This window comes from Manduca sexta, chromosome 17, assembly GCF_014839805.1.
Source record: "Manduca sexta isolate Smith_Timp_Sample1 chromosome 17, JHU_Msex_v1.0, whole genome shotgun sequence".
NCBI lineage: Eukaryota > Metazoa > Arthropoda > Insecta > Lepidoptera > Sphingidae > Manduca > Manduca sexta.
The window spans coordinates 6,846,664-6,864,040 of record NC_051131.1 but is presented as its reverse complement, the minus strand read 5'-3'; the positions used below and the strand labels follow the sequence as shown (position 1 = coordinate 6,864,040).

The 17,377-nt window shown below is 34.1% G+C and overlaps 1 protein-coding gene and 1 long non-coding RNA gene across 5 annotated transcripts; one reads left to right on the top strand and one right to left on the bottom strand.

Moving 5' to 3' along the window:
• Positions 1–3,097: 3,097 nt before the first annotated feature.
• LOC115453671 (A-kinase anchor protein 1, mitochondrial) lies at positions 3,098–15,207 on the bottom strand. Of its 4 annotated transcripts, XM_030182393.2 has the most exons (9): positions 14,993–15,207; positions 14,264–14,449; positions 13,036–13,877; positions 12,707–12,947; positions 12,182–12,321; positions 10,832–11,009; positions 8,720–8,938; positions 5,443–5,576; positions 3,098–5,018 (listed from the first exon to the last, which is right to left on the bottom strand). In XM_030182393.2, exons 3-9 carry the CDS (start codon positions 13,849–13,851, stop codon positions 4,947–4,949), a joined length of 1,800 nt encoding a protein of 599 aa, XP_030038253.1. In that variant the 5' UTR covers positions 13,852–13,877; positions 14,264–14,449; positions 14,993–15,207; the 3' UTR covers positions 3,098–4,946. The 4 variants fall into 4 exon arrangements, with proteins under 4 accessions (XP_030038253.1, XP_030038245.1, XP_037295446.1 ...); XM_030182385.2 differs by lacking the exon at positions 14,264–14,449 and having other exon boundaries at positions 14,993–15,203; XM_037439549.1 differs by lacking the exon at positions 14,264–14,449 and having other exon boundaries at positions 10,832–11,003; positions 14,993–15,203.
• Positions 15,208–16,218: 1,011 nt separating this feature from the next.
• On the top strand, positions 16,219–16,874 carry LOC119189578. Its single transcript, XR_005112491.1, has 2 exons — positions 16,219–16,345; positions 16,600–16,874. It is a non-coding gene; the product is annotated as an uncharacterized LOC119189578 (long non-coding RNA).
• Positions 16,875–17,377: the final 503 nt, after the last annotated feature.

Genomic DNA, 17,377 nt, shown 5'->3' with positions numbered 1-17,377 from the left:
AGGGAGGGGGTAAAGGGTAAAAGGAAGGTGAGGTTTGAGCCAGCTCTCAGAAATCAGAACAGCGTGAACGTTGGCTTAAGAAAATAGTCTCTTTTCATTCAGCCTTTAACTAATACTAAGCTGTCATTAAAATTTGACATTTAATTATTAACTTAAATGTAAGTATATTTCCTATTTTTCTAATATTTCTTCAAATACCGGAAATACCGAAAATACCGGAATACCGGAATTTACTTTAGGTCAATACCGAAAATACCGGTAATTTTAAAAAATGGTCCGGTATTGCGACCCCTAATACAGACATTAATAATAACGGGATGAAATAAACTATATGTTATGGTTATTGGCCCGCACGCACGCTGGAACTATTAGAAAGGTGGGGGGGATGGGGAAGCGGAAATGTCGTTGGCGACGAGGACGAAACTGCGGTCTTGTGCAGTATAAGTTTCAAAACCTTGTTATTACGATAAATAGTCTGAGTGATATCGGATCCTTTGAATCGGTTAGAATTTGACGTGGCCGTCTCCATTAACCGCTGTCGAATGGAGTGAACGCGGCCTATGGACAACTTCAATTTAAATAAGTACGCACTATCCTATTTATATTAATTAGTCCTCTACCAGTCAACCTGACATTACAGTAATATTATACTATGTATATTTTGGCGAACCTTGATTAGTCCGTAATATCAGTGTATGAACTAGCTTCAACTTTATGTTATCATAATAATTTTGGATAAACTAGTTGTTGCTAGCAGCTTTGGCTGCATGAAATACCTTTCCCATTCCAAGTCTTTACAACACTGTAGTGAACTACACCACTTAAATGAAACACATACTTTATTATCCCTATTCATTCCCGACGGGGTATGCACAGATGCAACTACCCCACTTTTTATCATATTGGGTTCCGTCCCAATGCGATAGGGGCTGTAGCCGCAGACGGCTGTAGTCTATTTAAATAGTCAGAAATAATGGATTCCTACTAGAGCAAATCGCCACAGTAATAAATAGTCTATGTGAATTCAAGACATGGTCTGTCCGTAAGCCAAATTATTATTCTTGTATTGGTTATCTTATGATACCAAAAAAATGTTATCACAATTATTTTTAATGCATCTATGGTAGTGGAAATTTATATACGTGTAACTGACAGTCAGTTAGGCTAAGTAACCACATTGGATTTTTGGGCGATAATACTTGGGGTTATAAAAAGGGGCAAGTAGCCAATGGGTAGGTCTGAGCACGCCGCAGACACGCAGTCAGGATGGCGTTGAATAGTAATTGCCGTCAGTGTACGTTTGCTAGTAAAGTATGCAATGTAAATACAAAACATATCTATACTATCTATACTATTATATAAAGCTGAAGAGTTTGTTTGTTTGAACGCGCTAATCTCAGGAACTACCAGTCCAAATTGAAAAATTCTTTTTGCGTTGGATAGCCCTTTGTCCGTGGAGTGCTATAGGCTATATATCATCACGCTATACCCAATAGCAGCGGAGCAGTAATGGCTAATCTCAGGAACTACCGGTCCAAACTGAAAAATTCTTTTTGCGTTGGATAGCTCTTTGTTCGTGGATTGCTATAGACTATATATCATCACGCTATACCCAATAGGAGCGGAGCAGTAATGGCTAATCTCAGGAAATACCCGTCCAAACTGAAAAATTCTTTTTGCGTTGGATAGCCCTTTGTTTGTGGAGTGCTATAGGCTATATATCATCACGCTATACCCAAAAGGAGCGGAGCAGTAATGGCTAATCTCAGGAACTACCGATTTGAACTGAAAAATTCTTTTTGTATTGAATAGCCCTTTGTTTGTGGAGTGCTCTAAGTTATATATCATCACGCTATGACCAATAGGAGCGTAGCAGTAATGGCTAATCTCAGGAACTACCAGTTTGAACTGAAAAATTCGTTTTGTGTTTGATAGCCCTTTATTTGTGGGGTGCTATAGGCTGTATATCATCACGCTATGACCAATAGGAGCGGAGCAGTAATGAAACATGTTGCAAATACGGGGATAATTTATTAGTTTTGAGAGCTTCCGTTGCGTGCGCTGCGTAAACTAAACGGTTAAAGTTATGCAACAATGATGTATGACGGGATTGTTCCTCTTAAAAAGTTCTAAAAAAAATATTATAAAACAAAGTCCCCCGCGACATCCGTGTGCCTGAACGTCTTAAACTCAAAAACTACCCAACGTATTAAGATGAAATTTGGTATGGAGACAGTTTGTAACCCTGGGAAGAACATAGGCTCCCGGGAAACTACTACTTTTATAATGGAAAACTTTAGCCTGAAAAACTTTATAACGCGGGCGGAGCCGCGAGCAAAAGCTAGTTATAGGTATAAAGCTGAAGAGTTTGTTTGTTTGAACGCGCTAATCTCAGGAACTACTGGATCAAACTGAAAAAATCTTTTTGTGTTGGATAGCCCTTTGTTCGTGGAGTGCTAAAGGCTATATATCATCACGCTATACCCAAAAGGAGCGGAGCAGTAATGGCTAATCTCGGGAACTACCGGTTCGAATTGAAAAATTATTTTTGTGTTGGATAGCCCTTTGTTTCTGGAGTGCTATAGACTATATATTATCACGCTATGACCAATAGGACCGGAGCAGTAATGAAACATGTTGTAAAAGTTGAGTAGTTTTGAGAGCTTCCGTGCGTGCGCTGCGTAAACGGTTAAAGTTATGCAACAATGATGTATGACGGGATTGTTCCTCTTAAAAAGTTCTACAAAAATATATTATTAAACAGTCCCCCGCTGCATCTGTTTACCTGAACGTGTTAAACTCGAAAACTACCCAACGTATTAAGATGAAATTTGATATGGAGACAGTTTGACACCCTTGGAAGAACATAGGCTCCCGGGAAAATATATAGCGAGACTTTTATAACGGAAAACTTTAGCCCGAAAAACTTTATAACGCCGGCGGAGCCGCGAGCAAAAACTAGTGTATGTATAAGTTATTTTAATTGTTATTTTGAAATAATAATTATTATTATTCTTATTCATTGTTTTGACGTATCATGAGGGCAACTTTGTTAGCCTACGTTATAAAGTATTAGATTATATAAGAAAAAAAAAACTAATTTTTAAAACGATAATTTATTGTTTAACCTCAAATATATTAGTTTATATACACAATAAGGACATCAACAAAATGCAAATGGAGAGCTAGCTCTTCGAATTAGATGATAAGGTGAATCGAAGACACGGTGTTTATTCGAATTTATTACGGCCAGCTTGACACTACCCCAGCATGGAATATTAATGTAATGATAGATGAAAGCTAAAAAAGAAATTTACGTTCTTATCATCCACGGAAGCAAATTTACTACATAAAACGCGTACTTACTAAACTGCTAAAACAAACACTAATTCGAAACATATCAAAATACTGAAATTATTTTAAAAACATTGAATTATCAAATTGCTTTAACTACTAACTTCTATTATGTACACTATTTAAAACTAATTTATATATAATTCAGGATTTATTAAAGTGCTCATTATAACTTCAAAATGTATTCTTTAATTTTACCACAAAGCTTCAAAATGGCATTGTCGAATAAAAATGCATCTATATGCCAGTCATTTAGTGCCACCTGAAAATAAGGAAACTGAAATTTCGACGATATAAAGATAACAAAGTTGAATTAATGATATACCTTGGATCTTCTTTTGCAGCAGTTATAAATTCCTGCACTTACGACTAAGAAATTTACAATATAAATAGTAAGGGTTGATAATGTTTGGTTACAGTGCAACTGATACTGCAAAATCCATCAAACATATTACCATTCATACGAATACTTTAACTGACACACAATTATTTCATTTATATTTTACACATTGCAATAACTGTACACAATTATACAATCTCAGTCTTTACGCACAAAAAACCATTCGTGTTAGGTTTAACTAATAAGATACCGAGCCACTGACAATAATATTGTGACGTAGTTACGTATATAAAATACTTTTTTGTCACAACCACTTGTATCATTTGGTACTTACATCATTAAGATCATTATTTTAATAACATAAATTGTATATATTGTGTGACAAATAATATTTTATGTACATTAGCATTATAAAACAGGTTACAGAAAGTATTCAAAAGGCACATTTCGTAAGGCGTGACAGCCAAATTCTTCTCTTGTCAAAAGGTTGAAATCTATTCTTAGCTGCACAATGAATAGAACCTGCTCAATGTCGAGATAGTATTTGGCACTAATACATGGTCAACAGAAATTCCCAATGCTTTAATTAGGCAATGGCAATTGGAATTTGTTGCAAAAGGAAATATTACTGTTATGAAAAATGCTGAAGGCAGTGCGTTTATATTATTATAATGAGCATCCTGACTTTTTATTCAAAACCTCACTATGTTATTATCATAAACATACTATTAACGTAGTGGCACAGATGTGCCTGGTAAGTATATCTTATTAACATTAACTACGTAACATTTTTTATCTGTAACAGTCTACGATTTATGTTTTTATTCATAAGCGTATTGCATTTAGAATATTGTGTTTGTTGTGGGAGCTTAGGCGAAGGTATAATATTAACAACCTAGTAAACGGAAGCAAATAGACACGATGTGATAATGTTGCATGTCTAAATTATTCGTTCCCTTTTATTAATATTTTACTAGTTTTACAACGTGGTAGAAAATATAGTAACACAATAAAACTATATCCAGAACTAAGTGTTATTGACAGGAAACAAATTTATTAATTTAACGACTTCCGACAACTTGTATAAATAAAAAACGAGATTAAATGAAATAATTCGCAACAAACACTTGCTACGACGTTTGGAGTGATTTTTCGTGTCAAGTGTATATTAAGTATAATTTGTCAAATGAAATGCAATCCCATACAACTAGTCAGTAGGTAATACACTCGTACTGCGGCGGCGCGGCGCCGCTCACGACTCGGCGGGCATGTCCCACTCCGCCAGTCCGCGCTCCACTAGCTCTCGGTTCAGGAATATCACTTGCTGAAATGTTACGGATCATTTCAATTTTACATTAAAAACAATTTCATTTTTGTGGTCAAACCACCAACCACAGCAGTCGTGTCGAGGAGCCAACTACGCTTCTTTAGGTTCGGCGATATCAATCCGTTCAGATATCAATTTGAAGTAAATAAAAAGAATAAAAAAAAACTTTATGACAATCATACCTAAAATGATAGTAAAATATTGAAAAAAAAAAATGATATTACTGAAACAGTCAACTTGAAAGTAAACTTTTGTATTTTATAAAGTAGCTGAAGAGCTGCTTTTTCGAGGAACAAAAAACAAAAGTAAATTAAAGCCATGTTGGTATTGGTAATATAACTTACGACATTAGTGATAAACTTACAAAAATTATATTAGCTTGATTTACTTGTAGTTTGATTTTAAATAAAAGTATTCATACCTGAGGATTTAATGTAAGGTATAGGTGGACGAGGGGTAATCCCGCTTCGTCATAGCCGGCGACTTGCGCGTGTAGTAGCTGTCCCGCAGTCAAACCGGCCATGATGCGCAGGGCCTCGTTGCTCCACTCTGGTTCTGTGTATTTTCCAAATTTATACTAAACTAGGTTATGCCTTCGCTTACGACCGTGTTAAAGACTTCTCCCAGAATGAAAAACACGCATGCCTTAAAAAAGTAGGTTATATTAACATATATGAAGTGACATGACTCTAATGAAGTGAACGAGACGAGCATACCGCTCGTTAGTGAGCGATATGACCGTCCATTAACAGCAGCAACACTATACAGAACCTTTAACTACTAAATACTGCGTGGCACTTCACTGTGCTCGTCATTCTGAGAAAAGCCTTCAAACCAGAAGACAACTGTGCATGCATCCTACTGCTTGGCGGTAGAAAGACATTGCGGTGGTACCTACCTAGACGGCCCCTCGCATACAAGAAACCCACCATCAGTAAAAAAATCACTTAAAACAGTAGCAAAACCACCAAAAGTTTTGATTATAATTGCATGGCATTACTTGCGACGGCATTTAACAAAACGCAACTCATTTGTACAAATTATCTATGATTAAACTAGTAAAGGTGTTTTAATTGAATCTCTACCATTTAGCACTAAGACGTTCATAGTTAACACAAGTAGGAACATGTTAACATTTTTATATTTTAATAGTAGTACCATGCAAAAGTAATTGACTTGCTTCTACTTTTTATCTTTGACGATTAATAAATAATATGAGAATTGATTTTATCATAGTATTTAAACCCTTAAAAATATGCTAGCTTACATCTATACTATTATATAAAGCTGAAGAGTTTGTTTGTTTGTTTGTTTGAACGCGCTAATCTCAGGAACTACCGGTCCAAACTGAAAAATTCTTTTTGCGTTGGATAGCCCTATGTTCGTGGAGTGCTATAGGCTATATATCATCACGCTATACCCAATAGGAGCGGAGCAGTAATGTCTAATCTTAGGAACTACCGGTCCAAACTGAAAAATTCTTTTTGCGTTGGATAGCCTTTTGTTCGTGGAGTGCTATAGGCTATATATCATCACGCTATACCCAATAGGAGCAGAGCAGTAATGGCTAATCTCAGGAACTATCGGTTCGAACTAAAAAATCATTTTGTATTGGATAGCCCTTTGTTCGTGAAGTGCTATAGGCTATATATCATCACGCTATGACCAATAGGAGCAGAGCAGTAATGGCTAATCTCAGAAACTAGGAGTTTGAACTGAATAATTATTTTTGTGTTAGATAGCCCTTTGTTCCTGGAATGCTATAGGCTATATATATCATCACGCTATGCCCAATAGGAGCGGAGCAGTAATCGCTAATCTCAGGAACTACCGGTTCGAACTGAAAAAATATTTTTGTGTTGGATAGCCCTTTGTTCCTGGAGTGCTATAGGTTATATATCGTCACGCTGTGACCAATAGGAGCGGAGCAGTAATGAAACATGATGCAAAAACGGGGACAATTTATTAGTTTCGAGAGCTTCTGTTGCGTGCGCTGCGTAAACGGTTAAAGTTATGCAACAATAATGTATGACGGGATTGTTCCTCTTAAAAAGTTCTACAAAAATATATCATAAAACAAAGTCCCCCGCTGCATCGGTCTGCCCGAACGTGTTAAACTCAAAAACTATCCAACGTATTCGGATAAAATTTGGTATGGAGACAGTTTGAGACCCTGGGAAGAACATAGGCTCCCGGGAAAATATATAGCGTGACTTTTATAACGGAAAACTTTAGCCCGAAAAACTTTATAACGCGGGCGGAGCCGCGGGCAAAAGCTAGTCTCTAAATAAAACCTAAGGCTCCCAACGCTGTTTTCTTTTTATTGACTATTTTAGGGTATGTTTTTTTATCGTGTAAAGCATGTCTGCACATAATTATGTAAAACATGTAGAAGAGAAGTGAAATTAGCGGGAGAGCCAGCGCAAAAATCGATTCGGTCACCAGTATGTAGTCATCTACTATGGGGTAACTAATAACTATGCCAGTAACCGTGTCGAATTATTATGGAGATGTTACGTTGATTTTAATCTTGATGACAAGCTCTATTACGCAGTTGTGTCACTTGTAAAGCCGTTTTTGTTCAGGTATGAAGAAAGATGTATCCTGACATGTTATATGTTTGTATTTTATAACTTCTAAAGTTTCAAGGTGAAAATGCTGTGGTTTTTATTAGCGTTTTCGTCACGCGTTAAGTTAGTTTGCTAAATTTATAATGCATTGGGTATTGACGGAGTTATAATCGTACGAGTTAACAATAGTGACTCAAATAAAATATTCATTTAAGTACATAATCTTCAATAGTTTTGAAAAAACTTTATTTTGACAAATACTATGTAGAATCTTAACTAACAAGCAAAAACAATACACAATAAGAAATCATGAAACTGATTTTATAAATATGGTTTCCTAAATTCGTAATATTAGGATATCTAATTACACATAATAAATGTATCCTCTAGCAAGTAAAACAATAACATATGGTAGGCATTAACTTTTAAAAAAGATAAATACGTAGATCCACTTTATGCAACAGAATAAAAATGGTATGACTATAAGTATGAGGCATACATTTTAATGGAAAAATGAATTTCAACTAATTAATCTAATTAGATTACAGTAATTATAATTTTCTAAGGAGTAAATAGTGATGACAAATGCAATAAATTTTAACAAGTATCTCTTTATGACACAAGATAATAAAATTGCAGATTGAAGGACTCTTCACAACTTCAAATGTTTAGGGGCATTCAACGTAATATTAACAATTGTCAAATAATTATAATCATATATTAGTTAGATTAATTAACTCCGAGCAACTGACCATGCCCACCTATCTATTACAAAAACTTATATTAATCCCTATTTTACACTTACTACACTTTGCCGACTTCTATGTAATGGGTATAACGTTTTCTTTTATAATTAATTTACATAATATTTCGTGCCAAACTACAGATTCGCATCCATCGATAGTTTATGTGACGAAATAAAGAAATATATTTCACGCCTATTCATATTGTATTATTGTATGAAAATTTCAAATACTTACTTACAAACATTATTTCTGCATTACATTACAAATTCAAATTTCATTGTCGTAATTCACTGAATAAGGTCCCTAAGACATAAGATAGACATGATGAATCGACAAAGGTTCATTCATGTAAGAAAAACCGAAAATTTATAAAAATACATACCATTGTTTGCTGGCTTCACGAAGGCTAAAAGAGCTTCCGTCGCCTGAAAAGGCAGTGTCATGAAGTCCGAGCGAATCTGTTTGAGCTGGTCATTGTCAACGGTGAGGTAGCCACCAAAGTCCACCAGCTTCACAACAGACGTGTCACTCTCCTCTGAGGTAGATATAACTTGCGCGCGATACCAATTGTTTTCTGTCGGCGCGGCGCAGATTGATCCCTCTGTTGTGACAAATTATGCATGTGTATTACTGTCAGCATTTTGTATTCTGTTAATTTAACTCATAGTGTGCCTTTCAAACACGCGTGATTGAAGTGTTTGTGTTAACATGGCTGATCGCATAATTATTTTAATGATGAATACATTTATAATAAATTATGTTTGTACTATTAAATGTAAAATATTTTTTTAATTATTCACGGAAATGTATGTCAATATACAAGCGAATATTTAATCAGGGTTCTTTATGGCAGCGACCTTAATTTTTTAAGATAAAGCCAATGTTTTTAAACCATAAGATAGGGCTTTAGAAGTGTTATTATTACACTTTATCGATAAGTAGCTTAACAGCCATTTTTAATTAACAATTCCGATCTAAAGATTCAAAAGTCATAGTACAGGATCCCTGGTACACTTTTCATCGTTTATTACTTACTATCAAGCTGATTTTTCGTGAGTAGCTTCCTTTTGACTAGACGCCTAAGTTTTTCCTTACAGTAATGTCGGTAAATGGTAGGTTAAAAGGGGTAGCAAGGATAAAATATGTTGATTTGACGAATTTTAAAAATTTATTACTAATCGAATTTTTCTTTGTTAATTATCGAGATAATTATCTAAATAACGTGAAAAAATATTTGTCCTACAAAATATAAGGTTTGGTTAGGGAGTCCCCTCTCTCCAACATGTATCATAAACAAGGTCATGAAAAATAATTATTAACCAGCTAATTTTTTTTTTATGGGTTAGCAACATTTGCATAGTTTACTACTCACATTGTTTATGATACATGTTGGAGAGAGGGGACTCCCAAACCAAACCTTATATTTTGTAGGACAAATATTTTTTCACGTTATATAGATAATTATCTCGATAGTTAACAAAGAAAAATTCGGTTAGTAATAAATTTGTACAATTCGTCAAATCAACATATTTTATCCTTGCTACCCCTATTAAGCTACCATTTACCGACATTACTGTAAGTAAAAACTTGGGCGTCTAGTCAAAAGGAAGCTACTCACTAAAAATCAGCTTGATAGTAATAAACGATGAAAAGTGTACCAGGGATCTTGTACTATCAAGTAAACATGCCAAAAAAAAATATCTATTTCAATCTCGAATCCCTTAGGGTTTTCTCACAATTCATTCTCCACTATCCTATGAAAGCAGAATTCGCGAGACGTGCCGCACATATCCGAGTGAACAATCGTTTAAAAAAATCTACAAGCCAAAAAGTAAATTTAAAGAGTTCCCTGATGATGATCTTTGAAGTTCAAGGTCAGAGAACAATATTTTTACTATTATAGTAACACAAAGCTGTATCGAAACCAACACAAAAAGAATCATCATAATCTTCGAGTTCCCTTATACATCTCAAAGCCAAAGTTTCTTTTAAATTCAAATTTAGCTCCAATTAAATTAACATAGGATCGTTTAGCAGCTATACGAAATCAAACGCAAAAAGAACCACTTAGATCAGACCATGGGGTAAAAAATCTTGAACTTAAAAAATATATATGACAAATAGATAAGCCCTTCCTCCTTTGGAGTTGGTTAAAATTCGGCGTGACTGATTGTAAAATATATTTTTTTAAAGGGCAAAATTATAAGATCATAATTTAGAAACCTATATTGAACAAATATTTTAAAAAATGTGAAAGAATCTTATTTAATAAACAAATAGCTTACAGTAGACTGTGACCTGATGTGTGATATTATAGCTCAAGGTTATAATAACAAAACAAATTGTTATAAGTTATTATGTTAAATAAATGATGACACAACATTAAATTGAAGGTAAACTTTAATATAACATGCAAAATGTCAGTAGCAAAAATCAAGCTTACCTTTTATTATATACTTGTTTTTTAAGTAATGAGAACTAGTTTCAAAATTACCTTTCACAGGGCGTGGCAAAGACGGCACATCCGGATTTTGATACGTAGCGGCCATGAGACGGTGTAACGCGTGCAGCGAGGGGAATGTGGGGTGCAATGGCTGTTGCAGGAAGAAATGTCCCGCGCTCACCAGGCACGTCATTATTGTGTCGTTGTTCACCGACTCCACCAGCTGTAACTGAACATGTGACCATACATATTCATACACCAAACACTTATGGGTAATATTACGGTTTTAAATGCATCTAAATTCAGATAAGTTAATACATTTTTCATTATCACTCCTGGGCTACTACTATAGGGGTAACATGGGAAAAATCATTGAAGGTTATATCACAAGTACCATTCTCTTAAGAAGACAGTGCTAAAAAAATAAATATAGAAGTCATTTTTAATGAGCAGTTACAATATGTCTGAAACTACCTGTGGGAACACATTCTATTGGAGGTTTTTACCACCTATATCTACACATAAAACTGGGTGTTTCTAGACAAACATAAACTTTAACTAATACTGTTATGATTTTTTCAACTGGTTTAATATACCAGCTAAAATAATGCAGGCATAGTCTTTTATATCTATACAACATAGTATATTTAAAAAAAAATTGTAGTATTACAGATACAAAAACATGCAATTGATGCAAATTTTTAAGGACCTTGGACTAGATACAACATAATCAGCAGATAAAATTTTACTTATGCAATTTAATTCCTGTGTATTTCAAATGATGATGCTTAAAAGGCAATCATAGCTAAGGAACAAGCTGTAAAGTTTTAAGTAAAGCGATTAAAAGTATTTATTTAAAATCAATATGAGACTTTATAACAAACTATTTACCTAAAAATAATGAAGTCTAACCCCCTTATTCATAGACATTATTTATATAAGTGACGGAGCATTGCTGTGATAACAAGTCTGTTTCTCAGTGCTGATGGCATGGCAGCCTTTGCAGTGTGTAGACATAGGGCCATTGTGATTGGCTAATATTGAGATACAACTTGAATCTAGTTGGCTGTCAGATAAATAAAGCTGAGAAACAGACTTGTTATCACAGCAATGCTCCGTCCTTAGATAAATAATGTCTATGACTAAGGGGGTAATAATATAAGAATTGTCCTAGACTTAAAATTGCCTGGATCAAATAACACAGAAAAGACTGGCAATTACAAATATAAATGATTTTCAGCATATTTTTCACTTAGATAACATGATTCCCTTTCAAGCTTTAATACAAAATAAACTTATAACTTGAATAAATCTAGTAGATTTACTCAAGCTATAATCAGAAAGCCCTATAATTATTATAAGCACTAAATTTATTACTATTGATTGATTGCTTGTATTTACCTGTAAAAATTCAGGAACAAGAGGTGCTAACCTCTGATATAATTCTGCACCAATTTCTTGTAAGGAAAAGTTGGGAAACTTCTTTTCAGGAAATTTCTCTTTAATCATATCTAAAGCTGCTTCAATTTCACTTTGAGTACCTACAACAATAAATTGATTGTGTGTTAAAATCATTGACAGTTATTTGTTACAAAATGAAGGCAAATACTTTATATTTTATAAACATTATTTTTTTTTTAATTCAATGGCAAATTATTGATATTATTCACTTAGTAACAGTAACAAAGTACTAATTTATTGAGCAAAATCCATAATAAATAGGTTATGTTATTCCATATACCAAAGTTAGTTGATTTTAAGAATAATGGTACAAAGCAATCTAGAAAGCAAATAAGCCTAATTTTAGTTGATCACCAAATTGGACTAATCTAGTTTGCATGTTGAACCATTTAGTGCAACAGGGTAATATGGTGTTTTCCCTGTTTTTACCTTAGAAACTAATAAATGAATTTGGGAATACATTACCTTCCACTGCACAAATTTTATGTTTATTTGAGTCTGGGTGTCTTCTAACATATACACTAGCACCTGTTTTAGCTTTAATTTGTGTTACAAATGAGCCATGTTTGCCAATGAGAAGGCCAACAAGACCTTGTGGTATCACAAATTGATGTATTCTAACTTCTGATTCTAAAGGAACTATGTTTATGTTAGCTGGAGGAGGGCTGGCAGCCTCAGAGCAGCCTTTTCCACTGTCACTTGAACCCTGCAAAATTTTAATAATATTTTAATTACTTTAGACAAAGTATAAAATATACACACAATATACTATAAAGATAAGAAAGATTAATTACCTCACTATGATTATCTGAAAAGTGACACATTGAAGGACTGGCTAATAATGGATCAACTGGACTATGATTAGCTGAATCCCTTTCAGAAATATGTCTACTTTGTGCTGTGGAGAACTGGTTCTCACTTTCACTAGATTCTTCAATTCCATTATTATTGTTTATTTCTTCAGTATCAGCTGGTGAACTTTCTTCTACTGTATTTATGTCCGAGCTTGATACTTCAAGGCTTTCAATGCCTTGTTGAGAGCATTCCCCATCTAGTTTATTATAATTAGCTTCAGATTCTGTTATGTGTCTATTATGACTATCTTTAATTTCATTTACATTCATACATTTATTGTCAGAGAAAGACATTTTGGTAGGGGGTAAAGAACACAAATTAGTTGGTGATTCTTTAACAACAAATGACGGCTCCTTCATACTTGTGCTCACAATAATATTTTGTTTGTCAAATCCAGTTGACATTCTTTTTTCTTTTTCGATGGATTTCTTTCTTATAATTTTTTCTATTTCCAGATCAACCTCTTCATCAGTCAATTCCAATGGTGAAGATCGTTGTGAACTGTTTCCTTGTGGCACTATGTCAATAGGAGCAGATTTAATCATGGAGCGATCAACTTTGCCCACTGGGAGAGCCTTTATTGCCTCTGACTGAGCATTCAACACCTCTGCAAGCTCTTCTTTCAAACTTTTTAGCCTCTCTCTTCCACCCGGGTCAGACTTGGCGTATTCTCGCTTTTTCTTGAACCAAAAAATACCCAATAAAACGGCTATGGATGGTACTGACCACATAAGCAGCTGACGACAGGGAGCCATTGTAATGAGCCACTTTTACTAACAATCTAAAACAAAAACACACTATATTCTTCTCTTGGAATCAATGTACACCAATAATGAAATAAACATTTAGTTTGTATTTGTATATATACACAAATTATTAATATACTAGATCAATTCAATATAAGCAGTAGTATGCATTAATTGACATGGTTTTATAACCTCAAATTTATAATCTGAACATTTATAATTTAGTGTAGTATATCAAAGTAATTATTGCAGTACTTTATAATTACATAGTTCAAGTATACAGCTTGTATTACACCAAATTAAATCACCATGCTCATTACACTAATATAGTAACATATGTCTAGGAAAATGTTGTGCGGCAGTCTGATTATGTCTGCTACTTTGATAAAATAAAAGATAAGAAAAAAATTGACATACTTACACTTGTACAATCCATTTTAAAATTATTGACTTTAGAACTATTTATTATCATCACATGGAATAGTTCTTTGTGTTATTCTCTAATATTGTGTGTATTATATAAAAAAATGTTGCCTGTTTTTTCAAGTATTTAAATAGGTTATTATCCCGCGTGTTTGTTTACTATTTCTTAAATCATATGTGAGCACTAAAAATAGTATTCAAACATAAACCTCAGTTAACACGTTTATTTGAAATCTAAGTTTTCCGAATGAAGTAACAACGTGGACACAATATATAAACCGAAGAAAGCATGGTTTCCACAATCTACTGTTGCCGTATTTACCGATTAATACAACTGCACTGTACCTAAACAGCTGTACAACGTAAAACCACTTTCCATGTGATGCTAATAACACAGATGCTATTAAGCGCTACTTAACGTTTCGGAAGGTAAAGTAATAATACGTGTTGGCCGCGAAGGGTCACGAGCGCCGAGCGATATGTGGAAACCTTCACAAGCAACACGTAAGCAAATGCAGAATCGTAAATGAAAGGTTACGCAATTGAGTATACGTCAATATCTAGAAACCAATAACTGAGTAACAAACATTTCATTATACAATATGCGACCACTATTATCTTAGATACTAATAAAAATAACATTTAGGCTTGAAACCTGCAACAATACAATCTCCTCGGTGATCTAAATGTGGACCTCGCAACCGGCTAATTATACAGGCTTACTTACTTGAACACACAATAAAGATCGTTGTCACTATGTAGTGAAGAAGGTAAAATAAACCGAAAATTATCTAATTGATAAAACTACTACTGAATTTCACAAAATTTTATCTAACTATCCACGTGCTCACAATGTTTTCCAAGCACAACAAATTCCAATATGGCGGTGTGCAATCTGGCAACCTCTCCAAACCAAAACTGGCAACTTAATAATAAATCACACTGTCTGTTGTTTATGGTTACCTTTTTATATTTTTTCCAGAAACTGGAACATTCATTCCAAGTTGAGTTTGTTACTATTATATTTGATAATTAGAGTTAATCCACAGAATTCCTACTTACTTTAAACGTTATATTTTACTGTTTAGTTTATATTTTACTGTACATTTAAATAGGACAACCTGACGTGTTGGGTCAATATTTTGAGTCATCAATTATAGATATTTTAACTACTCTGACGTAATTTATATTTGTAGTAATTTATTTGTTGATTAAAAATATAATATAATAAAAAATCAAACGATCCTAATCACTAACTTTGAATCGATCGCGAAAACTAAACAGCAGAATAAATTTTAATTGACATGCTTACAATGAATTTTTACAGTATGAATGTATGTTTTTACTCCCGGATGTGAAGAAGAGGGTTGCTACAATGGCGGATCCAGAGGGGCGGGGGGGGGGGGGTTGTGTCAGGGCCCCACATTGGGCTGGGTCCAGGACCAGTGTTGCCAGAAGGTTACATTTCTTACATTTTTAGTTACTTTTGACCCCCTCGCGTAACATGTAAGTAATTTTTATATTTAAGGCAATTTTCGTAACTTTTGAGAACAACGAGATTTGTAATACAACATTTTTATTGTAAACAGTTTACGAACCCATTTCTATTCAACGCTTCCAAATTGAACACACCTAAAACGGTCTAAAAAGTATTTCACTCCATATCACACTCAGAGATGGCTCGCCATGACAAAATGAAACGTATCTTGCATATATTAAAACTTGATTTTGCTTGAATGTGCGCGCGCACATTTCCTACTTCGCGAGTCCCCGCGGTTTCCCAGCTACAAAAATGCTTGCCCAAAAACGCGTAAATAAAAAAAAATACAATAATGTAACTTTTGCAGCAAAAATGTTACATTTCAGGAAACGAAACGTAACTTACGACTCAAGGGCCCTGGCAACACTGTCCAGGACTTAGGTGGACGATTAATTAAATTTTTTAAACATACTTTAATGTTTTTATATATTTTTAGTCACAATATAGATTTTGTTTAAATACTTTCAAAATTTTATTAATTTCGTATATTACTTTGTTTGACGGCAAACGCATTATTAATAAAATACCAACTTTTTACTTGTAAGTATCTATTATTATCAAAATTAAATTCAATTAAATATAACTTCTTGAGACTTGACCACAACTATCTCACCCCCCATGGCGCCAAATCTGGATCCGGTCATGGGTTGTTATCGCAGCTCTCAAATGTAAAGCCCGATTTTGATGTAGTTTTTTTGCTTCAAAGCTGATATAATTAAGATGCTTCCTAGCTATACTTTAGGAAGATCTATCCAGTCGTTCGAAGATCATTAGCTCTTTTCCTATTTTCACAGGTTTGACTGCTTTAAATACCGATAAGTAAGTATATTATAACTTCAGTGGTACCTATTTCTAAGACATGGCCACGTTGTGCTGACGCGGCAGTATAATGAAATCTTCGGGATATTCAGCTCTACGCGAACTTACAAGAGATACATATACTTAACATGTTTGAACTCATAAGAATGGTCTCCATGGGAAGGTATTAGTAAAAGGTGTCAATCGAGGTGTGGAAATAGTAATATAAAAATAATGGCATAAAATTGATAATAAATATTTAAGTAAGTAATGACACAAAAATCTTTAATAAGTAAACAAAAATAATTTGTTTACGTCCTTTAAGTAGATATATATATTAGAAATACTATTTTGACCTAAATATTGTCGCATCAGGGGACCACTAAAGACGTATTTTCATCGCCACGCTCCGGGTTTCAATCCTGCGACACAAAAAGAACAAATAACTACGTTTTTTTTAAAGCTTTTTTGTGTCGGGGTCCGGAGTTATTGGATCAGTTTTTTGTTGTTGACCTTAAAATAAGAGTTGGTAACAGTTTTAGGCAAGTAGGTCATTGGTCGATTTGGGTTCCAAAAAACTTTCGAATTATTTTATTAAGGTGCGTTCGGGTAAGATCGGATGCGGGGTAACACCGTATAACGAAAAAATATCACGAATCTATGGTTATTTTTTAGTTTAAGGTGCATAGGCGGTTACGCTATCTATTTTTGCCCCGCCCTATATATCACAGTTGATGCTACGATCAAGAACAGGTGCGCTGTGTGCATTGAAAC